The 17,059-nt window shown below is 48.7% G+C and overlaps 1 protein-coding gene across 3 annotated transcripts; it reads left to right on the top strand.

Annotated features, from left to right (window-relative positions):
- Positions 1–567: 567 nt before the first annotated feature.
- On the top strand, positions 568–15,456 carry WIPF2 (WAS/WASL interacting protein family member 2). Of its 3 annotated transcripts, XM_014519451.2 has the most exons (7): positions 568–838; positions 1,706–1,838; positions 2,454–2,570; positions 3,646–4,308; positions 6,413–6,622; positions 9,284–9,385; positions 12,169–15,456. In XM_014519451.2, the coding sequence occupies exons 1-7, from the start codon at positions 788–790 to the stop codon at positions 12,207–12,209; spliced, it is 1,317 nt and encodes a 438-aa protein (XP_014374937.1). In that variant the 5' UTR covers positions 568–787; the 3' UTR covers positions 12,210–15,456. The 3 variants fall into 3 exon arrangements, with proteins under 3 accessions (XP_014374937.1, XP_006022599.1, XP_006022600.1); XM_006022537.3 differs by having other exon boundaries at positions 568–1,838; XM_006022538.3 differs by lacking the exon at positions 2,454–2,570 and having other exon boundaries at positions 568–1,838.
- The last annotated feature ends 1,603 nt before the right edge of the window (positions 15,457–17,059 follow it).

Raw genomic sequence — 17,059 nt, 5'->3', positions numbered from 1 at the left:
CTTGGGCCAGCTCCCTCGCCTGCTGTTGTACTCCCACTGTCATGTAGCTGCAGTGGCCAGTCTTTCACGTTCTGCTAACCAGCTCTCTCCCACCCTACAGGTATATGAGTGTGCAGTGTTTTCTCATACCCTAAGAGGCCCGAGCCAGCAGGCAGCAGGGAAAGGATGCCCATACCGCCGCCCCCTCCACCCCCACCTGAGAAGCTTGAGAGAGTCTAGAGGAGAGCCACACACATAATCAGAGGACAGGAGAATAGGCACTATGAAAAGAGGCTGAGAGCCATGGGATTCTTCGGCCTGGAAAAGCGCGGGCTCAGGGGTGACCTGGCGGCAGCCTATAAGTACATCGGGGTGTACATCAGGGTCTGGGGGAACATCTGTTCACCAGAGTTCCCCAAGGGATGACAAGGTCCAAGGGTCACAAACTCCTCCAAGACTGTTTTAGGCTGGACATAAGGAAAAACTTCTTTACTATTTGAGCCCCCAAGGCCTGGTATAGGCTCCCTCCAGAGGTGGTGCAAGCACCTACTCTGGACTCCTTTAAGAAGCATTTGGATGCTTATCTTGCTGGGATCCTCTGACCCTAGCTGACTGTCCTGCCTTTGGGGCAGGGGGCTGGACTTGATGATCTCCCGAGGTCCCTTCCAGCCCTAATGTCTATGAAATCTGTGAACCCCTGACTTAGATGCTGTAGATTATTTCACTGCCTTCCTCAGAATGCAGGACCTTGCTATAACCATGGCTAAGTCATCTTGTTCTTCAGTGCTGCTGTTTCCCTGCCTGTGTGATGGGGATGAATCCTGTGAGGATTAGTGAGTGCCTACATGCTGCTCAGAAGGTATCATACACTATGAAAGAGCCTGTTAATTAGGTCGCTCCCTGGGTGCACAATCCTGATCTGGCCCTGTTTCACTTATACCCCTGGATGTTCCATCGTGGTCAGCAGAGCTCCCTGTTAGCTGTAAACGGCATGACTAAGTGCTACAAGTGTCCCACTGGCAGAGCTGCTGGCTTGAGGCCAAATCTTTCTTGCCACTGAGTTCTAAAAGCATCTCAGGACTGGGGGAGGAGGAGAGGCATTTGGGAGCAATTAGTGGGGGACTAAACTCCAGCTCATCAGCACTGCTGTCTCTTGTAAGAGACAGTGCCTCCCCCAAAGCCAACCCCCACTTGAGTACCAGGGAATAGAAGGCTCCTAGAGAGGACTGCGATGCTGAGCTAGATTTGATCCCTGTGATCTTTGTGTTACTGTGGTCTGACTCTGACCCTCCCCCCATCCCCTTCGTCCCTCCTCAGTGGCTCCAGAGGGGCCCCACTCTCACAAAGCCTTTGTTCATCTAGCTGAGATGTGGTGCTGTAAGGCAAGGGAGGACTGTGGCCTAGTTTTGGTTGTCAGTGTCAGCGATGTATTAGGAATTTTGGGATTCTCCCTTGTGCCTCCCTTTGGGGCTGCAACATTGGGGGTTACTTGATGAGAATAGAAGAACTGGACTGACTCTATTTCCCAGCTGGAAAGGGGAGTTTGGGGGTGTGTGGAAACAGTGTGGTTGGCACAGCCAGAGGGTCATGGCAGGTACTGGGGATACTTAGCTGGCAGAGGAGGTAGGAGTTACACTGGAACTTCTCATAAACCCATTTGATGCATCCGGAGGGCAGAGAGAGTATTGGCATTGACCTGTTTCTCTCCTGGCACTTTCATTTCAAGGCAAACACAGAGCCCCCAAAGCTAAGCAGAGAGGAGCAGCGAGGGAGGGGAGCCCTGCTGCAGGATATTTGCAAGGGGGCCAAGCTAAAGAAGGTGACGCAGATCAGTGACCGCAGCGCCCCTGTCCTTGAAAGTAAGTACCTGACCCCAGGTGTTTCCACTGTCTTGGGTCCCAGTTCTCACATGGAAGATGATGACCTCAAAGTCCTCCTGCATCCATTGGGAATTTCAGTCCCTGTGGTGCTGCTTGTGCCTGGCAAAGCTGTTCCTTTTGAGACTACAGCCCCCCGGTATGCTTCCACAAACTCTAAAGTGGTTTCCTACCAGCTTCCCTTTATAGAGACTGATGATAGAGTTATTCAGCGTTGGCCTTATGGGCTTGTTCAGTAAAATACATACTTCTTTGTAGATCTGTGGGGGGCTTTGTGGTGGCACCAAGTTTCATTCCCTGAGTCCAGATGCACCTTGGAGCTGTTCAAGTCGGTGCTGAAGACATGAGACAGCATGCAAAAAGGCTTTCTCTTTCTGCCCAGCAGTGGGTGTCGCTATGAGCAGCACAGCTCTAACTCCTTTACACCTGATGTTACCTGATCTCTCAGTCAGGCATGTGTTACATCTGCCACACAGGCACTTTCAGTTCAGGCTGTGATGGGGAAACAGGCCACCAGAAAAAAAACCTGCCCTAGGGAGGGGATTGAATTAGCAGGGGACTTGCAGCAGAAGCAGAGATACAATCCTCTCATTTCAGAACCCAAAGGCGGTGGTGGCAGCTATGGCTCCAGTTCGGCAGTGCTCCAGCCAAAGGGAGGCCTCTTTCAAGGTGGAGTCCCCAAGCTCAGGCCTGTAGGAGCCAAGGACAGTTCAGGTATCCAGGAAATTACTGTCTGGCAAGGGTCCTACTTTGGGAAGTGTCTGACTCTGTTGCTCATGTTCTGCAGGGCTTGGGGTCTGGGGCAGCATACCGTTGTTACTGCTTGTTTCAGTGCTGGCTTGGAAGCCTCAGCTTATCAGCCTGGTACTTTGTTGTTTCTGGAGCAACTGCTTAAAGATGTGCTGCCCTGCCCTTGCTGCTAAATGGCTCTTGGAAAGGGGCTGCTGTAATCTCAGAGCTGGGGTATTGTCTCCCCTTTTTCCCTCCTGTGGATTCACCAACATGACAGAATGAGGAGCAATGGTCTCAAGTTGCAGTGAGGGAAGTTTGGGTTAGATACTAGGAACAACTTTCTTACTAGGCGTGTAGTAAAGCATTGGAACAGGCTACCCAGAGAGGTTGTAGAATCTCCATCCTTGGTAGTTTTGAAGACCAGGCTAGACAAAGCCTTGGCTGGGATGATCTAGTTGGGGATGGTTCTGTTTGAGCAGAGGGATGGACAAGATGACCACCTGAGGTCCCTTCCAACCCTCATTTTTATGATTCTGTGTTGGAACAAGGAGGAAAGCGGTGCCCATTTTTTATGCCTCTCCTGTCTGTAACCTCAAGTAAGCCACCTCTGTCTGGGCTTGTTTCCCCAGCTAGAGTAGAAATAACTTGCTTCCTGAGGATATTGGCAGACTTGATCTGTCACTGTCTGTCTAGTGCCTTGAAAATGGACCTGCAAATTGACGAATGGGACTTCTCAACATACATCTGTGGGTAAACTTGACCTTTGGGGAACTTGAGTTGTGAAGTCCTGGTTTAGAGGTAGGTGGCACGTGGACAGGAGCTGTGCCCTGTCTCTGCCCCCACTGTGTGCATTCTGTTATGCTGTCCTCATCCTCCAGTGAGTAGAGCAGGTGAGCCATACTAGGCTTTGTGGTGGATTCCTGCGGTGGCATCAGTGACCCTCTCAGGACTAAGATGAGTCTTTAGATTCCATCCCTCTCTTCCCCGAACACAGCCCGCAGCCAGGATTTAGCACTTTCACCTGCTTGCATGTAACCCAGGTATCTATCTGTTGCAGATGGCTCCTCTGGCAAGCCGTCCCTGCAAGTTCCTGGCTCCAGATCAGCTGCACCGCGGCCTCCAGTGCCTGCCAGCAACAGCCGACCTCACGATGATTCTGACAGCAGCCGGGCTTCCCCTCCAGAGATTCCACGGATGCAGAGACCTTCCTTGCCGGACCTCTCCCGGCCCAACAGTGCTGGCAGCACTGGCATGAAACACAGCTCCTCTGCCCCTCCACCCCCGCCACCAGGACGCCGAGCTAATGCACCTCCCGCCCCACCTTCCATGCACAGCAGCAAGGCGCCTTCTTACAACCGGGAGAAGCCATTGCCACCAACACCAGGACAGCGGCTCCCCACGAGCCGAGATGGACCCCCAGCCCCTCCTCCCATCAAGCCTCCCCCTTCCCCAGTCAACGTCCGAACGGGGCCAAATTCTCAGAACCAGTCTCTGGCTCCTCCACCACCCCCCTATCGGCAGCCTCCAGGCGTCCCCAATGGTCCCTCTAGTCCTACTAATGAGTCAGCCCCTGAGCTACCACAGAGACACAACTCTTTGCATAGGAAGACTGCAGGTCCTGTTAGGGGCCTGGCACCACCTCCGCCCACTTCAGCTTCCCCATCTCTACAGAGCAATAGACCCCCTCCACCGGCCCGAGACCCTCCAAGCAGAGGAGCAGGTAAGAGCCCTTCTAGCGCGTTCTCATCAATAGACTTGCACTGGGTATCCAGACGGGGAGTTGCTGTTTGCAGCTGGCTGATAGGAAGCTCCTGAATGCTGACCTTAGGGTGCTCGTCCTTAGAAGGGGATGTGGTAACCCTCTGGTAGGACTGACTGGAGTATGCTAGAGTAAGAGGCTTGGCTTGCAGTAGGATTTAAAGCACTGCCTCTTGATCTTTAACTGCTTCCTACTTCCAACCCTATGGCTTATCTTGCTTGTGGTCTCAGCCCCTACCCCTAAATATTCCCAGTGCCAGGCTGCTCCACGCAGGCTGGCTCCCACATGGGAAGCAGAGCTACATTTACATGGTGCTTGCATCCTAGCTAATTAGTTCTCATTCTGCTGTGCCCTGTGTCAGAGCTTGTGTGTAGCATTAGATCAGAACCACTGAGTGTTGTGTAAAGCAGTAGCGGGGGGCAATCGGATGCCTCCTGAAAGCAGTGTTGAGTTGGGCACGTTCTTCGAGATCCTGTTTTAGCCTCCAAGTGGGATGTGTTCAGTTCAGACTGTGGCCTTGGGTGTCTGATTAGCTACAGCAGCAGATGATTCAGATTACATTTGATGTGGAATAAAGGCTATAAACCAAGTGGAAACCTCAGAGCCTGCCACAGCTGGGGCAGGGGTGGGGGATGGAAGGGTTGGCATCTGCCTGTCAGGTTCATCAAGAGAGCTAAGATGCCCTGTGTATCTGATTGCAGACAGTGTCAGTTTTCTCCTGCAATCCTGGCCCTTGCTTTAGACTGGGATGTATTCTCACAGAGGTTCTTGACTGACTTCCCAGATGGTTACTGCAGTTGTAACTTCTCAAGGATAATTTTCAACCTGTGGAATCAGAACTCGAGCGAACATTTAATTTTAAAGCACTTACTGTTCTCTCTTCGGTGTCCTAGCTGCTTCCCTCGTCCACTTCTCCATAGCCAGCCAAACATTAATGTTGGTGCAGCCCTTGGGTATGGGAAAGCATAATACTGGTATTTATCCTCCCTTCCAAAGATGCAGGCCTGGGGTTCAGCATTAAACTGCAGCTCCAACTTGGTCATCTGCCAGTTCTGGGAATCCTTCCGGCCCTGCCAGAATCCCTCGATTGAGTTACAGCTCAGTATCTGTTGCATTATTCTGCATGTAATTAGCCTAATTAGGAACATGAGCTGCAAATTCATTTTGTCATGGAAGCTGGGCAGGGGTGATTTAAAAACATTAGACATGCTCCAAGCCCCAGGGAGGATTTTCCTTGTAGTTGCTTCCTGAGCACCTGGTCCATGTATTCTCTCACAGCCATATACCTACTGTGTGCTGCACTGGAAGCTCAGCTTACACAAGGGGTATGGGTTTTGGGCCCTAGTTATGCTGACTCTGAAATAGTCACAACTTGGAGAAACCATGGAGTGTGGCTCTGAGCTGCCCAGAGGGATTGGGCGGGGGGGGAGTTACATCTGCCATTTTGCACCATTCCCTGTCTACCAGGCTGTTTCTTCCACGAGAGGGCTGGGAAACCTTCTTGCTGCAGATGCATAAACAAGCCAAGGGAGGTTGTGGTTGGGGAAGCACCATTGCTGGAGACAGTAAAGAGAGCAGAGCACTAGAGTGCTGTTAGGGGAGCAGGCCTGCCCACACAGGGTCAGCCACCACCGGTATTGTCTGCTTATGGCTGCTGTTCACCTGGAAGTGGGAATCCTCTGTCTGCTGGAAAGTAGGCGGACACGTCTAATGTGGTGTGCAGAGACTAGTAGCTTTGCCCTTGTTGCTGACGGGGGAGGGAGAGAATGCATGAAGCTAAGGAGCGGGGATGTCTGTTAATGCGTTGAGTTAGGAGCAGAAAAGGGTGTTGTGCTGGGGCTCGGTGCATGGACTGTGCGGGTGGATCTGGGCAGCTTCCCTGACTGAGCAGTGATGGCACAGCCCCTGAGGACTCCCAAGGGGTGTTAGTGTTCTCTGGCACACTTGAGCAGGTTTCCTCCACAGTACTCCCAGTCTTTCCCCCTACTCCTTCCCCCTGCTATCCTCGTGGCTGGTAAAGGAGGCTGTTGTGGGTCTGCACTGATCCCCTTGGTTTCTTTTGCAGCCCCGCCACCCCCGCCCCCAATGATCCGGAATGGTGGTCGAGATGCACCTCCTCCCCCACCGCCGTTCAGGATGCATGGGTCCTCAGATCCTCAGAGCCGAGGAAAACCCCCACCCCCACCTACGAGGACACCAGCTGGGCCACCCCCACCCCCTCCACCGATAAGAAACGGGCACAGAGAGTCCGTCTCCACAGCGAGGTCTTTCTTGGGTAAGTACAAGTCTTCTGCACAGTACGTGCTTCATATTCTGAGCATCCCTTTTACAGACCAAAGCTCCCACAGTGCAGGGTTGGCCGGGCTGTGAAGAAGTTGCTATTCTTATAGGTGCTGTGTAAACAAAGCACGAGCGTCTTGGAGCAGCAGCTCCTGAAGCCTCTTGTGTGGATCTGAGGCTCTCCCGGCATCTCTAGCACTTGTAGAGCGGCATACCTGGCATTATCTTATCTCTTAGCTGGCATTTCTGCCTTGAGTATGCTGGGCCCAGAGATTTTATAATGCTCTCTGGGCATCCGTCCCTACTTCAGCATCTCCAGACTTTCTGTTATGGAAGGGCTATCAGAGGAGCACTGTCTACCCACCTCCATCCACTACTCTCTTTTGGTAAACCCCCGTCCCCCCATGGGGCAATATCATTCTTCCTCTTCCCCCTCTTAACAATGAATTCTTATCCTGTCAGCATGTTCCTCATGTCCTGGGTAGCTGCTACCAGGGTGGCTTACAAACATAACCCTCCTAAATGACAGTGCCCATGCAGTTATGTTGATTATGTCATTTTCAGAGTCTAAGGAGGGGTGGGGTGAATTGCTCATTGACTGAAATGTACCACCTGCACTTAACAATTCCTGTGTAAAGGGGAAGCCTTCCATTCCCTGGGCATCTATGTCTTTCTAACATGCTATGGAGTGGTGAAGCTGCTGGAAATCCTACTTCTGTGGAGCAGTGGATGTGCTGCGCCTCACACAGGAGTGCAGGTGCTGGCATGCGTCCTGTGCATGCTCTGGTAGGACACACATGTGCTACGGTCTGATGGAAGTTATGGTGACCCATGTTTTGGGCCCAGACTGATTCCGCTGGAGTTGCTTGAGGATAAAGTAATCATCAAATGGAACCTGGACTTCATGACGTAGATGGCTCCTAGCAGAATGGAGCACAAGTCTATAGGAGGGGAGACTGGGGACAGAGATGTGGGGCAGAAAATTTTCCAGTGCTTTATTTTTCTGTGGGAAATTTTCCATTTCTAAAAATTCATTGTTTCATAAAATTCATTAGTAATAATGAATGGATGCCAATACAGTATTAGGCAAGCTTGGCAGTTTCAAAGTTGCAATTAATGTTTTTCAAGTGATTATCCCTAGGAACTGTGCGAGAGTATATATATGTTTTATTGACTTGTAAACAGGAGGGTAAATACACGCATAATAATCCAAACCAAAAATCAAGTTGTGAATTCACCTAACTGGCTGTGCAGGTCAAATCAAAACCAAATGAAAGCACTGCTAAGGTTGTTTCTATTTCTCAAAATCTCTTGCTTCTGGAGAATCAGTCAGAAGCACAATTAGTGAAAAAGATGCATTGTGATAAGTTGCCCTTGCCCATAGACTCATTGGTTAAAAACCATCCTTTAGCAAAAGAGAATGTGATACAACTAGTTCTGAATGAGATTTCCTCAATCTGATTCTGGAATGGAACTAATAAGTAGTGCAAGTGATTCTACAGATAGTGACAGTGAAACTGGAGGTGCCGCAGTGACCTCAGTGGAAGCAAATTAAACTCTGTTGAAGTAGATGAGTGGACAACCACAGCATATCATGCACAGTTCTTTGGGTGTGCTAAAATTAGTGTGTCATCAGTTTTTAGTGCCTTTGTTTTTCCTTAAATTTACACAAACAATGTAAGGGGAAAGTACATGCTATTGTGTATTGTTTTTACATTTTTACAAGTATTTCAATGAAAATTAATTTTTTTCCACATAAAGTTTTGAATTTGTTTGAATATAACGTTTAGACCACATTAAGTGTGCTGTATTTAATTTTTTTTCCTAATCAAATATTTCAGTTCAAATACTTGCGGCTATTGGGACAAAATTAACATGGGGTACTTTTCTAGTTTTGTTTATTTGACTTCTATTTAGTAAGCATGCTAAATCAGATCACACTGTATTTAGGGCATTGGAAATTTTTCTGGAAAACCCACATCTCTGGCTGGGGAAGGAATATGGTCCTCTTTCAACATTTATAGGCACCAGAGCATTCACATGGTTAAGTCTAGTCTCTGCTCTGGAAGTGCAGCCATTATATGTGGGCCAGGAGCTTTGTGGGCAGTACCACAAGAGGTGGACACAGTGGGAGTGCTCCTGTGTGGGACTGTTTGGCTGGCACCTCATTTTCTCCTGTTCCATGCTGTGCATGGGCCCTTTCTCCTCTGGTACCTGTTTCCTTGGGCCATACTGCCAGGTTGAAAGGGGAATATAGCTGTGTGAATGAAGTGTGCCATCCCAACTGAGTGCACAAGGACAGATCCCTTTGGGTTTGTTTGTCGTAACTCATTAGACTTCGTTCCTTCACGTTTCATACTCCAGTTAAATGTTACGTGGCATGTTCCTGCTCTAGCTGAAGAGAGAAATGCAAGGGGGCAGATCTTATGAAGGACTCTGCTGATCTGGTTGTGCTCGTGGTAGGGTGGTGGGTAATTCTCCATTGATTTTTATTTATTTATTTATTTATTTATTGTGGTGGGAGCAAAGCACTTCTGCAGTCTTGGCCACAACTGATGGAGCTTGTCTGAGACCTCCAGAGGACTGCACTCTATCTATTTGTTTCATCTTCCCACAACAACCTGGAGTTCACTCTTTTTTTTCCCTGTCTTTGCAGATGACTTTGAATCTAAATATTCCTTTCATCCAGTTGAAGACTTTCCTGCTCCAGAAGAATATAAACATTTTCAGAGAATTTATCCTAGCAAAAGTAACAGAGGTAAGTTGCACAGCCATTTTTGCAAACCCCATTGGCCCCTGCAGGTCCTGTGGAGGAGCCCCAGCCCACTCGATGGCCCAGGCTTTTGAAAACTTGGAAGGGAGTTAAAGCAACCCCACGTGTCTGATCAGTGATCATGGAGCCACCTATGCCACATTTGGTAGCTTGGTCTCTCACCTTTCTTTGCTCTCAATTTTCTTTCAGACTTTCTTTCCTTTCTAGCCTCCCCTCACACCCCATTCATACCTGATAGCTAAAGTCAGATGCATGCCATGGGGTGGGGCTTGTAGTTCATGGCAATATTGTCCTTTGGATATAAAATACACTTGAGAGATACCGGACTCAGTACAGCTCTCCTGTTCTCAGCCAGGCTGGCCTCCCAGCCATGCTGTAAAGCTCTTGCAAAGTTGGTATTGACTAGTGAGATGGACATCGACCTAACTTAGCCCTGTAGAACCCCCAGAACCAGACACTTGCCTCTTCTGTTCCTTCACCTGGGGGCAGGTGGATGTAGGTGGCTCTTTGTGAGCTTCGCATTTCTTGTCTGATGTAGTTGCATGGGGAGCCTCTGCAGGCCCAGTCCATCAAGGAGGCCATTCTTAACAGACTGGCTGATGGCAACACCCTGAGGGACAGCCAGCACGGGTTTCTTGCGGGTAGGTCATGCTTGACCAATCTCATTTCCTTTTACAACCAGGTGACCTATCACCTGGACAAGGGGGAAGAGATTGATGTCATATATCTCAACTTTAAAAAAAGCCTTCGATCTGGTATCCCATGATCACCCTTTGGCAAAACTGGCCAACTGTGGCCTTGGGTCCACCATGATCCACTGGCTGGGGAATTGGCTCTATGGTCGGACCCAGAGGGTGGTGGTTGACGGAAGTCGATCATCATTGTGCCCTGTGACCACTGGGGTCCCTCAAGGTTTTGTCCTTGGACCTAGTTTGTTCAACCTCTTCATTAACGATGTGGACATTGGAGTCAGAAACGGACTGTCCAAGTTTGCCGATGATACCAAACTTTGGGGTAAAGCATCCACATCTGAGGACGGGGGTAATCCAGGCTGACCTTGACAGGCTCAGTAAATGGGCAGATGAGAACCTGATGGTGTTTAACACTGAAAAATGCAAGGTTCTCCACCTTGGGAGGAAAAACCTGCAGCATGTCTATAGGCTTGGCAGTGCTACGCTGGCTAGCACTACGGACAAGAGGGACTTGGGGGTCAGGATTGACCACAAGATGAACGTGAGCCTGCAATGTGATGCTGCAGCCAGTAAAGCGAGCAAAACGCTGGCTTGCATCCATAGATGCTTCCCAAGCAAATCCTAGGACGTCATTCTCCCATTGTACTCGGCCTTGGTGAGGCCGCAGCTGGAGTACTGCGTCCAGTTTTGGGCTCCACAATTCAAAAAGGATGTGGAGAAGCTTGAGAGAGTCCAGAGGAGAGCCACGCGCACTATCAGAGGTCAGGAAAACAGACCTTATGATGAGAGGCTGAGAGCCATGGGACTTTTCAGCCTGGAAAAGCGCAGGCTCAGGGGTGATCTGGTGGCCACCTATAAGTTTATAAAGGGTGTTCACCAGGACCTGGGGGAACATTTGTTCACCAGAGCACCCCAAGGGATGACAAGGTTGAATGGTTATAAACTCCTGCAAGACCGTTTCAGGCTGGACATAAGGAAGAACTTCTTTACTGTCCAAGCCCCCAAGGTCTGGAATGGCCTGCTGCCGGAGGTGGTTCAAGTGTCTACTTTGAATGTCTTCAAGAGAAACCTGGATGTTTTTCTTGCTGGGATCCTATGACCCCAGCTGACTTCCTGTCCCTGGGGCAGGGGGCTGGACTGGATGATCTTCCGAGGTCCCTTCCAGCCCTAATGTCTATGAAATCTAAGTTAGAGCCCCCAGAAGGCAGTGCACTGCCCTCCTGACCCTCACCCATGCTGGGAGCTGGGATGGTAGCACCAGTAGGCCAGTGCTGGGTCAGCTGAGGGGGTCATCACGTGTACAGAGCAGAATCCTCAGGGGTTTACTCCCACCTATTTTATGCCCCTCCATGGTGCCAGAGCTGGCACTAATTGGCTTTAGTGACTGCACCTCGGGGCCTGGAATTGTGCATCTGGTCAAAGCATGAAGTGCCCCCTGACATTAAGAGCCCAAGACTACTGAACTTGACCTAAACAGAAAGGCGCTGGGCAGATCAGCTGCTCATGAGCTAATTGCCTGAAGGGTTGAGGCATTCAGATGCTGTGGTAACATGGGTTGAAGAAGCACATTTGCTGGCTCCTGCTCCAGCCCAGAGGAAGCTGGTGTTCTGGAGCAGCTAACATACCCTTGCCTGGCTCCCAAGGAGACTGGGATGTTTTGTTTTTTGTTTTTTGTTTTTTTAAACCAATAAATGTTTAATGTAGCTTTGGAAACATAACCATTGTAGCTTTCACCTCTTTACAATGGCTGGTTCCGTAGTCACAGGAAACAAATCACAGGCTCCAGACATTAATGCATTTCGGGAACAGTAAAAATATGCTGAGTGGGCTGATTCCCAAGATGAAAGAAGCCAGCAACTGTGCCAGGAAGCAGGCCTGTCCACCTCCAAGTAAATAATTCTTCAACCCCCTTTGAAAGAGTCCTGGCAGCCAGCAAGGAGACCTCTGAGTCGGGTAACTCGGCTGACCCTAGTTTAGCATTTTCCCAGCCATTCGGCTCCAGCTGGCCCCACCACCAGTTCTGCCACCAGTTTCCTGGACCTGATTCATATTAAGCCAACTTCTATTGTCTTGCAGCTACCCGTGGGGCCCCGCCTCTGCCTCCCATCCCCAGGTGAAGTCCAGCTGCAGAGTCTGGTTGTTCCTTGGCAGAGAAATGGACCTTCTTTCTTTCCTTGAATGGATTTCCCCACCCTCCCTGCCTCTTAGGAACCTGCATGAGAAGCTCCTAGTGTCTCCGTTTTTCCCAGCAGCACAAAGAAAAAAACACACTCAGATGAACCCACCTTCTCACCTTCATCTATGCATTTCATACCTGGACAAAACAGTTTTGCAGTGGTATCTGGGTGAGTTCCATCCTCCACTTTGTAGCTGCAGATCCATGTGTCATGCTGGAAAGAAGCTTTTTGCTCCGCTCTGAAGATTCATGCAATGAGACTTTTTTTTTTTTTTTCCCCCCCTGGTTCACAAAGCAATTAATGCGGAGAAGGGCAAGCCAGCCAGCATGGCAGTTTTGGGACCAGAAACCAGCTCGGTACAAGCAGTGACCCATTTGCTCCTGCCAGGGCTGGGGGAGGAACATTTGATCCTTTTTAAAGAGGGAAGTCAGGTGTAGAGGTGGTCAAAGAAAAGGAGTACGTCTTCTAAGAGTTTTTGATATTAAGAACACTATTGGATGTGAACACTACATACTAACCGGTTAAGCTAATGCTAAGTGAGAAGCTGGGGTGGGTGGGAGTTTAAACTGAACTGGTTACTCAAAGCCAACAAACGGCTGCTTTCTGCATGTAATACATTGAAAGGAGTGTAGGCTGATATTAAAACTGTCAGAAAAGACCATGGAGCCACTGGGCAATGGCCATCAAAGCAAATCTTTGACTGTCAGAAAGCGAAGGAAGCCATTGTAGAAAGGTGCTGAACACAGCCTTGAAACGAAGAAGCTCAGAGCTGGCAGCTGCAGCACAGTGCATAATCTGGGTGTTTGCTCTTGTCTGAGACCTGTTAGCTGGGGCTGCACCATCGTTCCTCAGGCAGTGTCTTATTACAACACACATGTTGTTGCCAGATTGCCCCCTCTCCCGCCATGGTTAATTTGACAAAACCAGTCCATCTCTTTTTTTGGATCCGGTACAGTTAACAGCTGCAGATGTCTCTGGCTCACCTCCTGGTTCAGAGACAGCCAGCAGCCTGCAGCAAAGGGAACACGCCACATCAGGAGTGGTCAGCATAATCATACTGACAGGTTCCTGTGTGAGTGCAGTGGGGTGGCCCTCTTAGGCCATCTCAACTGTAAGGGCAACCTACCAAAGGCATCACACTAATTGGGGAGGTTATCTTGGTGGTAGCATTAAGAAACAAAAGGAGTTGGGCTAGATATATGGATCTGTGAGGAGGAGTGCGGTGTGGGTGAGCTGCTTGTCATGCCACAGTGAGTAATGTGATAAGCAGACATCTTCACTGTAATTCTCATGAGGCCTTGCTTGGCCAAACTGATTGACTGTTTATAGGCTGCAGAATGGTTTCTAATAATACAATACCTAGCTGACGTTTTGCCTTATACACTACTTCTGTCAAACTGTTGGTACCAGACTGCTTATTATGTATATTTACTCTAATGGGGCGCGGGTTACATTAATCATAGTTACCAATCTATTTTCTATGTTGTAAAAAGCTTGTAATATAGGAGGAAGGTGGGCTTGTTGCAAGTATACTAAAATACTCACCTTTAAACCGCTTTTTTTCTATGATGATGGAAGTGTATCCTTTTTAAGTTAGAACTAGGCAGCACTCATGTTGAGGAACACTGCCCAGTTAAAGGAAACTTTTGTTGTTGTGTTTTGTTTTTTTTCTGGAGGAAAAAAAAAATCTGCCCAGCTTAGCTGGTTGGGAAGAGAAGTTAAATGCACTGTGCATTTTTGTTTAAATAAATTTTTAAAAGGAAGAAATATATATACAATATATTTTTTCCCCTGTAATGTTGGCTTCCTCAACTTGTTGATTTTTTTTGGAAGCGAAGAGGGGATTCTTTTCAGACGACAAAATTTAAAAAGCAAAACAGTAAACTTGATATCACATTTAAATAAAAATAAAGGTGCACGTCTGTTCAAGTAGCAAATTCTGGGCCAAAGCACTTTGATGTTAGGTGTTTATAATCTCATTGTATGTGCATTGTGGTACTTACTGCTCACCTGAAACCTGTTAGCATGTCCTTTGTCATGCTGCTGTTGACAAAACCCCAACTGTTAGTGCTGTCATGGCAGCTTATCCATCACTGGGGAATGCAGGCTGAGCCAGCTTTATAGCAATGCGGAGCATTCTGCTCCACCAAACTGTGATTTGTTAAAGGATGCTGCTAATGGTACCATGCTGGGAGCTCTTAAAGGAGGTATTAAATCACCTTGGTGACTGGGTGCCAGTGGTGGGGAAGGGACCGAAGGTAGAATGTACCACTACGTGCCAGTGTGATACCTTGGCCAGCTGGGCCCTGGAAAGGAGCCTAAGCAACCTTGAACCATAATCTTTCTCCAAGGAATGGTGAGAGAGAAAATAATCTGTTACAAACTTTGCAAAATGTAATGCAGGGTTTATTTTTTCTTGAAATGGTGGTTCTTCAGACCAGGGTCTTTGCACACATAGATGCTGCAGCAATCAGAGGTGTTCTTGTCCACCGAGGATCTGCATCACCTAACAAGGCCCTGCTGCAATCAGTTTGAAATCCAGACTTTGGGACCAGCCAAGAACTAAGATTCTGCCATTCTGCTGCCCAAATTCCTATTGTCTTGCATGGCTGCTGGGACAGCACCAAACAGGCATGCATCTGGGCTTCAGGGAGGCAAAAGCGAGATGGATCTTTGAAAGACCAATTGAGGTCTCTGATCAAGAATGATTGTTGAACAAGAGAGGTTTTCTTCATTTCCACTCGCCCTCATTGTGCCTTACCATGTCAAAGGCAATTTTCCTCCTTGTACTGCTTTGACGGAAGGAAATCGGTGTGCATAGTCCCCTCACTATTTTCTTCTGCCTGTTTGGTCCTATTTTAAAGTCCACTTCCTCTTGACCATCTGCAGTGCCACCAGGCTGAAGGATTCCAGTTGCCCGAGTCTTCCTTCCACTGCAACAAATTCACAGCATGGAAGAGCTGAAGTGTTTGACATGCTGTTGTATAAATGCCCTAGACCTGACCTGTGTGTGTGGGGAGTCTGCATGTTAGCTGGATTTTTATAATTTATTGTATGATATTTTTTTTTTAACTTCTCCCTTGAAGGGACTCGTACTGTAGTTTGAACTCTGATCTAATTCTTTTGTATGCTTCTTCCCGTTTCACCTCCAATGCAGTTCTTTAAACCTCACTATTAAAAATAATAATCCCAATTCTTTGTTGTCATGCTTTGGACTCTGTGTTGGTTTAGAGAGATGAACTAAGGGTAAGATTTGTAAATCTTATCTTTGTCCAGGATTTCCCCTTCACACATTATTGTGGCCTGGTAGATCAGCAATTCCAAAACTTGCTGATTTATGCGGAAGTGAGAGCTCTTCAGTTTCCCATGTGCAGTGATTCTCAACCTTTTTATACTTGAGGCACTCCTTAGAAAATGCCAGCTTTTAGCTTTTGTTATTTTTCCATGGTCAAGAAACAAAAAGAGCAATTCTTACATTGCAGAGAACTCAGAAAGACCCCAACCCAACAGGTCAGAGTGGTTTTTTGCCTCTGGGTTCCTATTTGATATCTCTCGGTCTATCCTGTGCATCATATAGATGTTTCCACACCTAACTGTGTGGTACCCTTAAGAGTCTCTCAGAACCTGGCTGAGAATCGCTGCCTTAGTTCTAAAAAGAGGGTAATAACGTATCTGTCTCTATTTACTCTTTTTGCTCTCTGAGTGTTTGATCTTGCATCTGGTATGATGCGACTGCTCCACCAGTCTTGCTGCTTTCTGTGGGACAGAAATGGAAGATCCAGTGGAAGGTCCCAGCTGTACCATGGCAGCAGTGGCCTCCAATTCCAAACGCATATGGCCATGCAGAAGCCCAACACCCTGCCCTTGACTTCTGTGGCAAGTGCTAGCCCTTAGGGCTTCTCAAAATTGACCACAGTTTCATAGTTGGTAAGGTCGGAAGGGACCTGAGCAGATCATCAAGTCCGACCCCCTGCCATGGGCAGGAAAGAATGCTGGGGTCAAATGACCCTGGCTAGGTGTCTATCTATCTAGCCTCCTTTTGAAGACACCCAAGGTAGGAGCCAGCGCACCACTTCCCTTGGAAGTTGGTTCCAGATCCTAGCTGCCCTGACAGTGAAGTAGTGCCTCCTGATGTCTAGCCTGACTCTACTCTCCATCAATTTATGGCCGTTATTCCTTGTTACTCCCAGTAGTGCTCGGGGGAACAGGGTCTCTCCCATTGCCTGCTGGTCTCCCTTGGCCAGTTTATAGATGGCCACCAGATCCCCTCTCAGCCTCCTCTTGTGGAGGCTGAACAGGTTCAGGTCTCGTAGCCTCTCCTCGGAAGGCCTGCCCTGCTGTCCCCTGATCATGTGAGTGGTCCCTCTCTGGACCCTCTCCATGTTGTCCACATCCCTCCTGAAGTGCGGTGCCCAGAACTGAATACAGTACTCCAACTGTGGTCTAACCAATGTCATATAGAGGGGAAGGATCACCTCCTTGGACCTACTCGTCATGCATCTGTGGATGCATGACAGAGTACGGTTGGCCTTCCTGACTGCGTCCCCACACTCTCGGCCCATGTTCATCTTGAAGTCTATAATGACTCCAAGATCCTTTTCTGCCTCTGTGCTGACGAGAGGGGAGTTCCCTAGCCTGTAGGTCTGCTGCTGGTTCTTTCTCCCTAGGTGCAGTACCCTGCACTTGTCAGTATTGAATCCCATCTTATTCTCATTTGCCCACCCCTGCAACCTGTCCAGATCCAATTGCAGCCTATCCCTGGGCCCTTCTAGCGTGCACACTTCTCCGCA

The sequence above is a fragment of the Alligator sinensis genome, unplaced genomic scaffold (assembly GCF_000455745.1).
Source record: "Alligator sinensis unplaced genomic scaffold, ASM45574v1 scaffold886_1, whole genome shotgun sequence".
Lineage (NCBI taxonomy): Eukaryota > Metazoa > Chordata > Crocodylia > Alligatoridae > Alligator > Alligator sinensis.
This window is presented reverse-complemented; position numbering and strand designations above follow the sequence as displayed.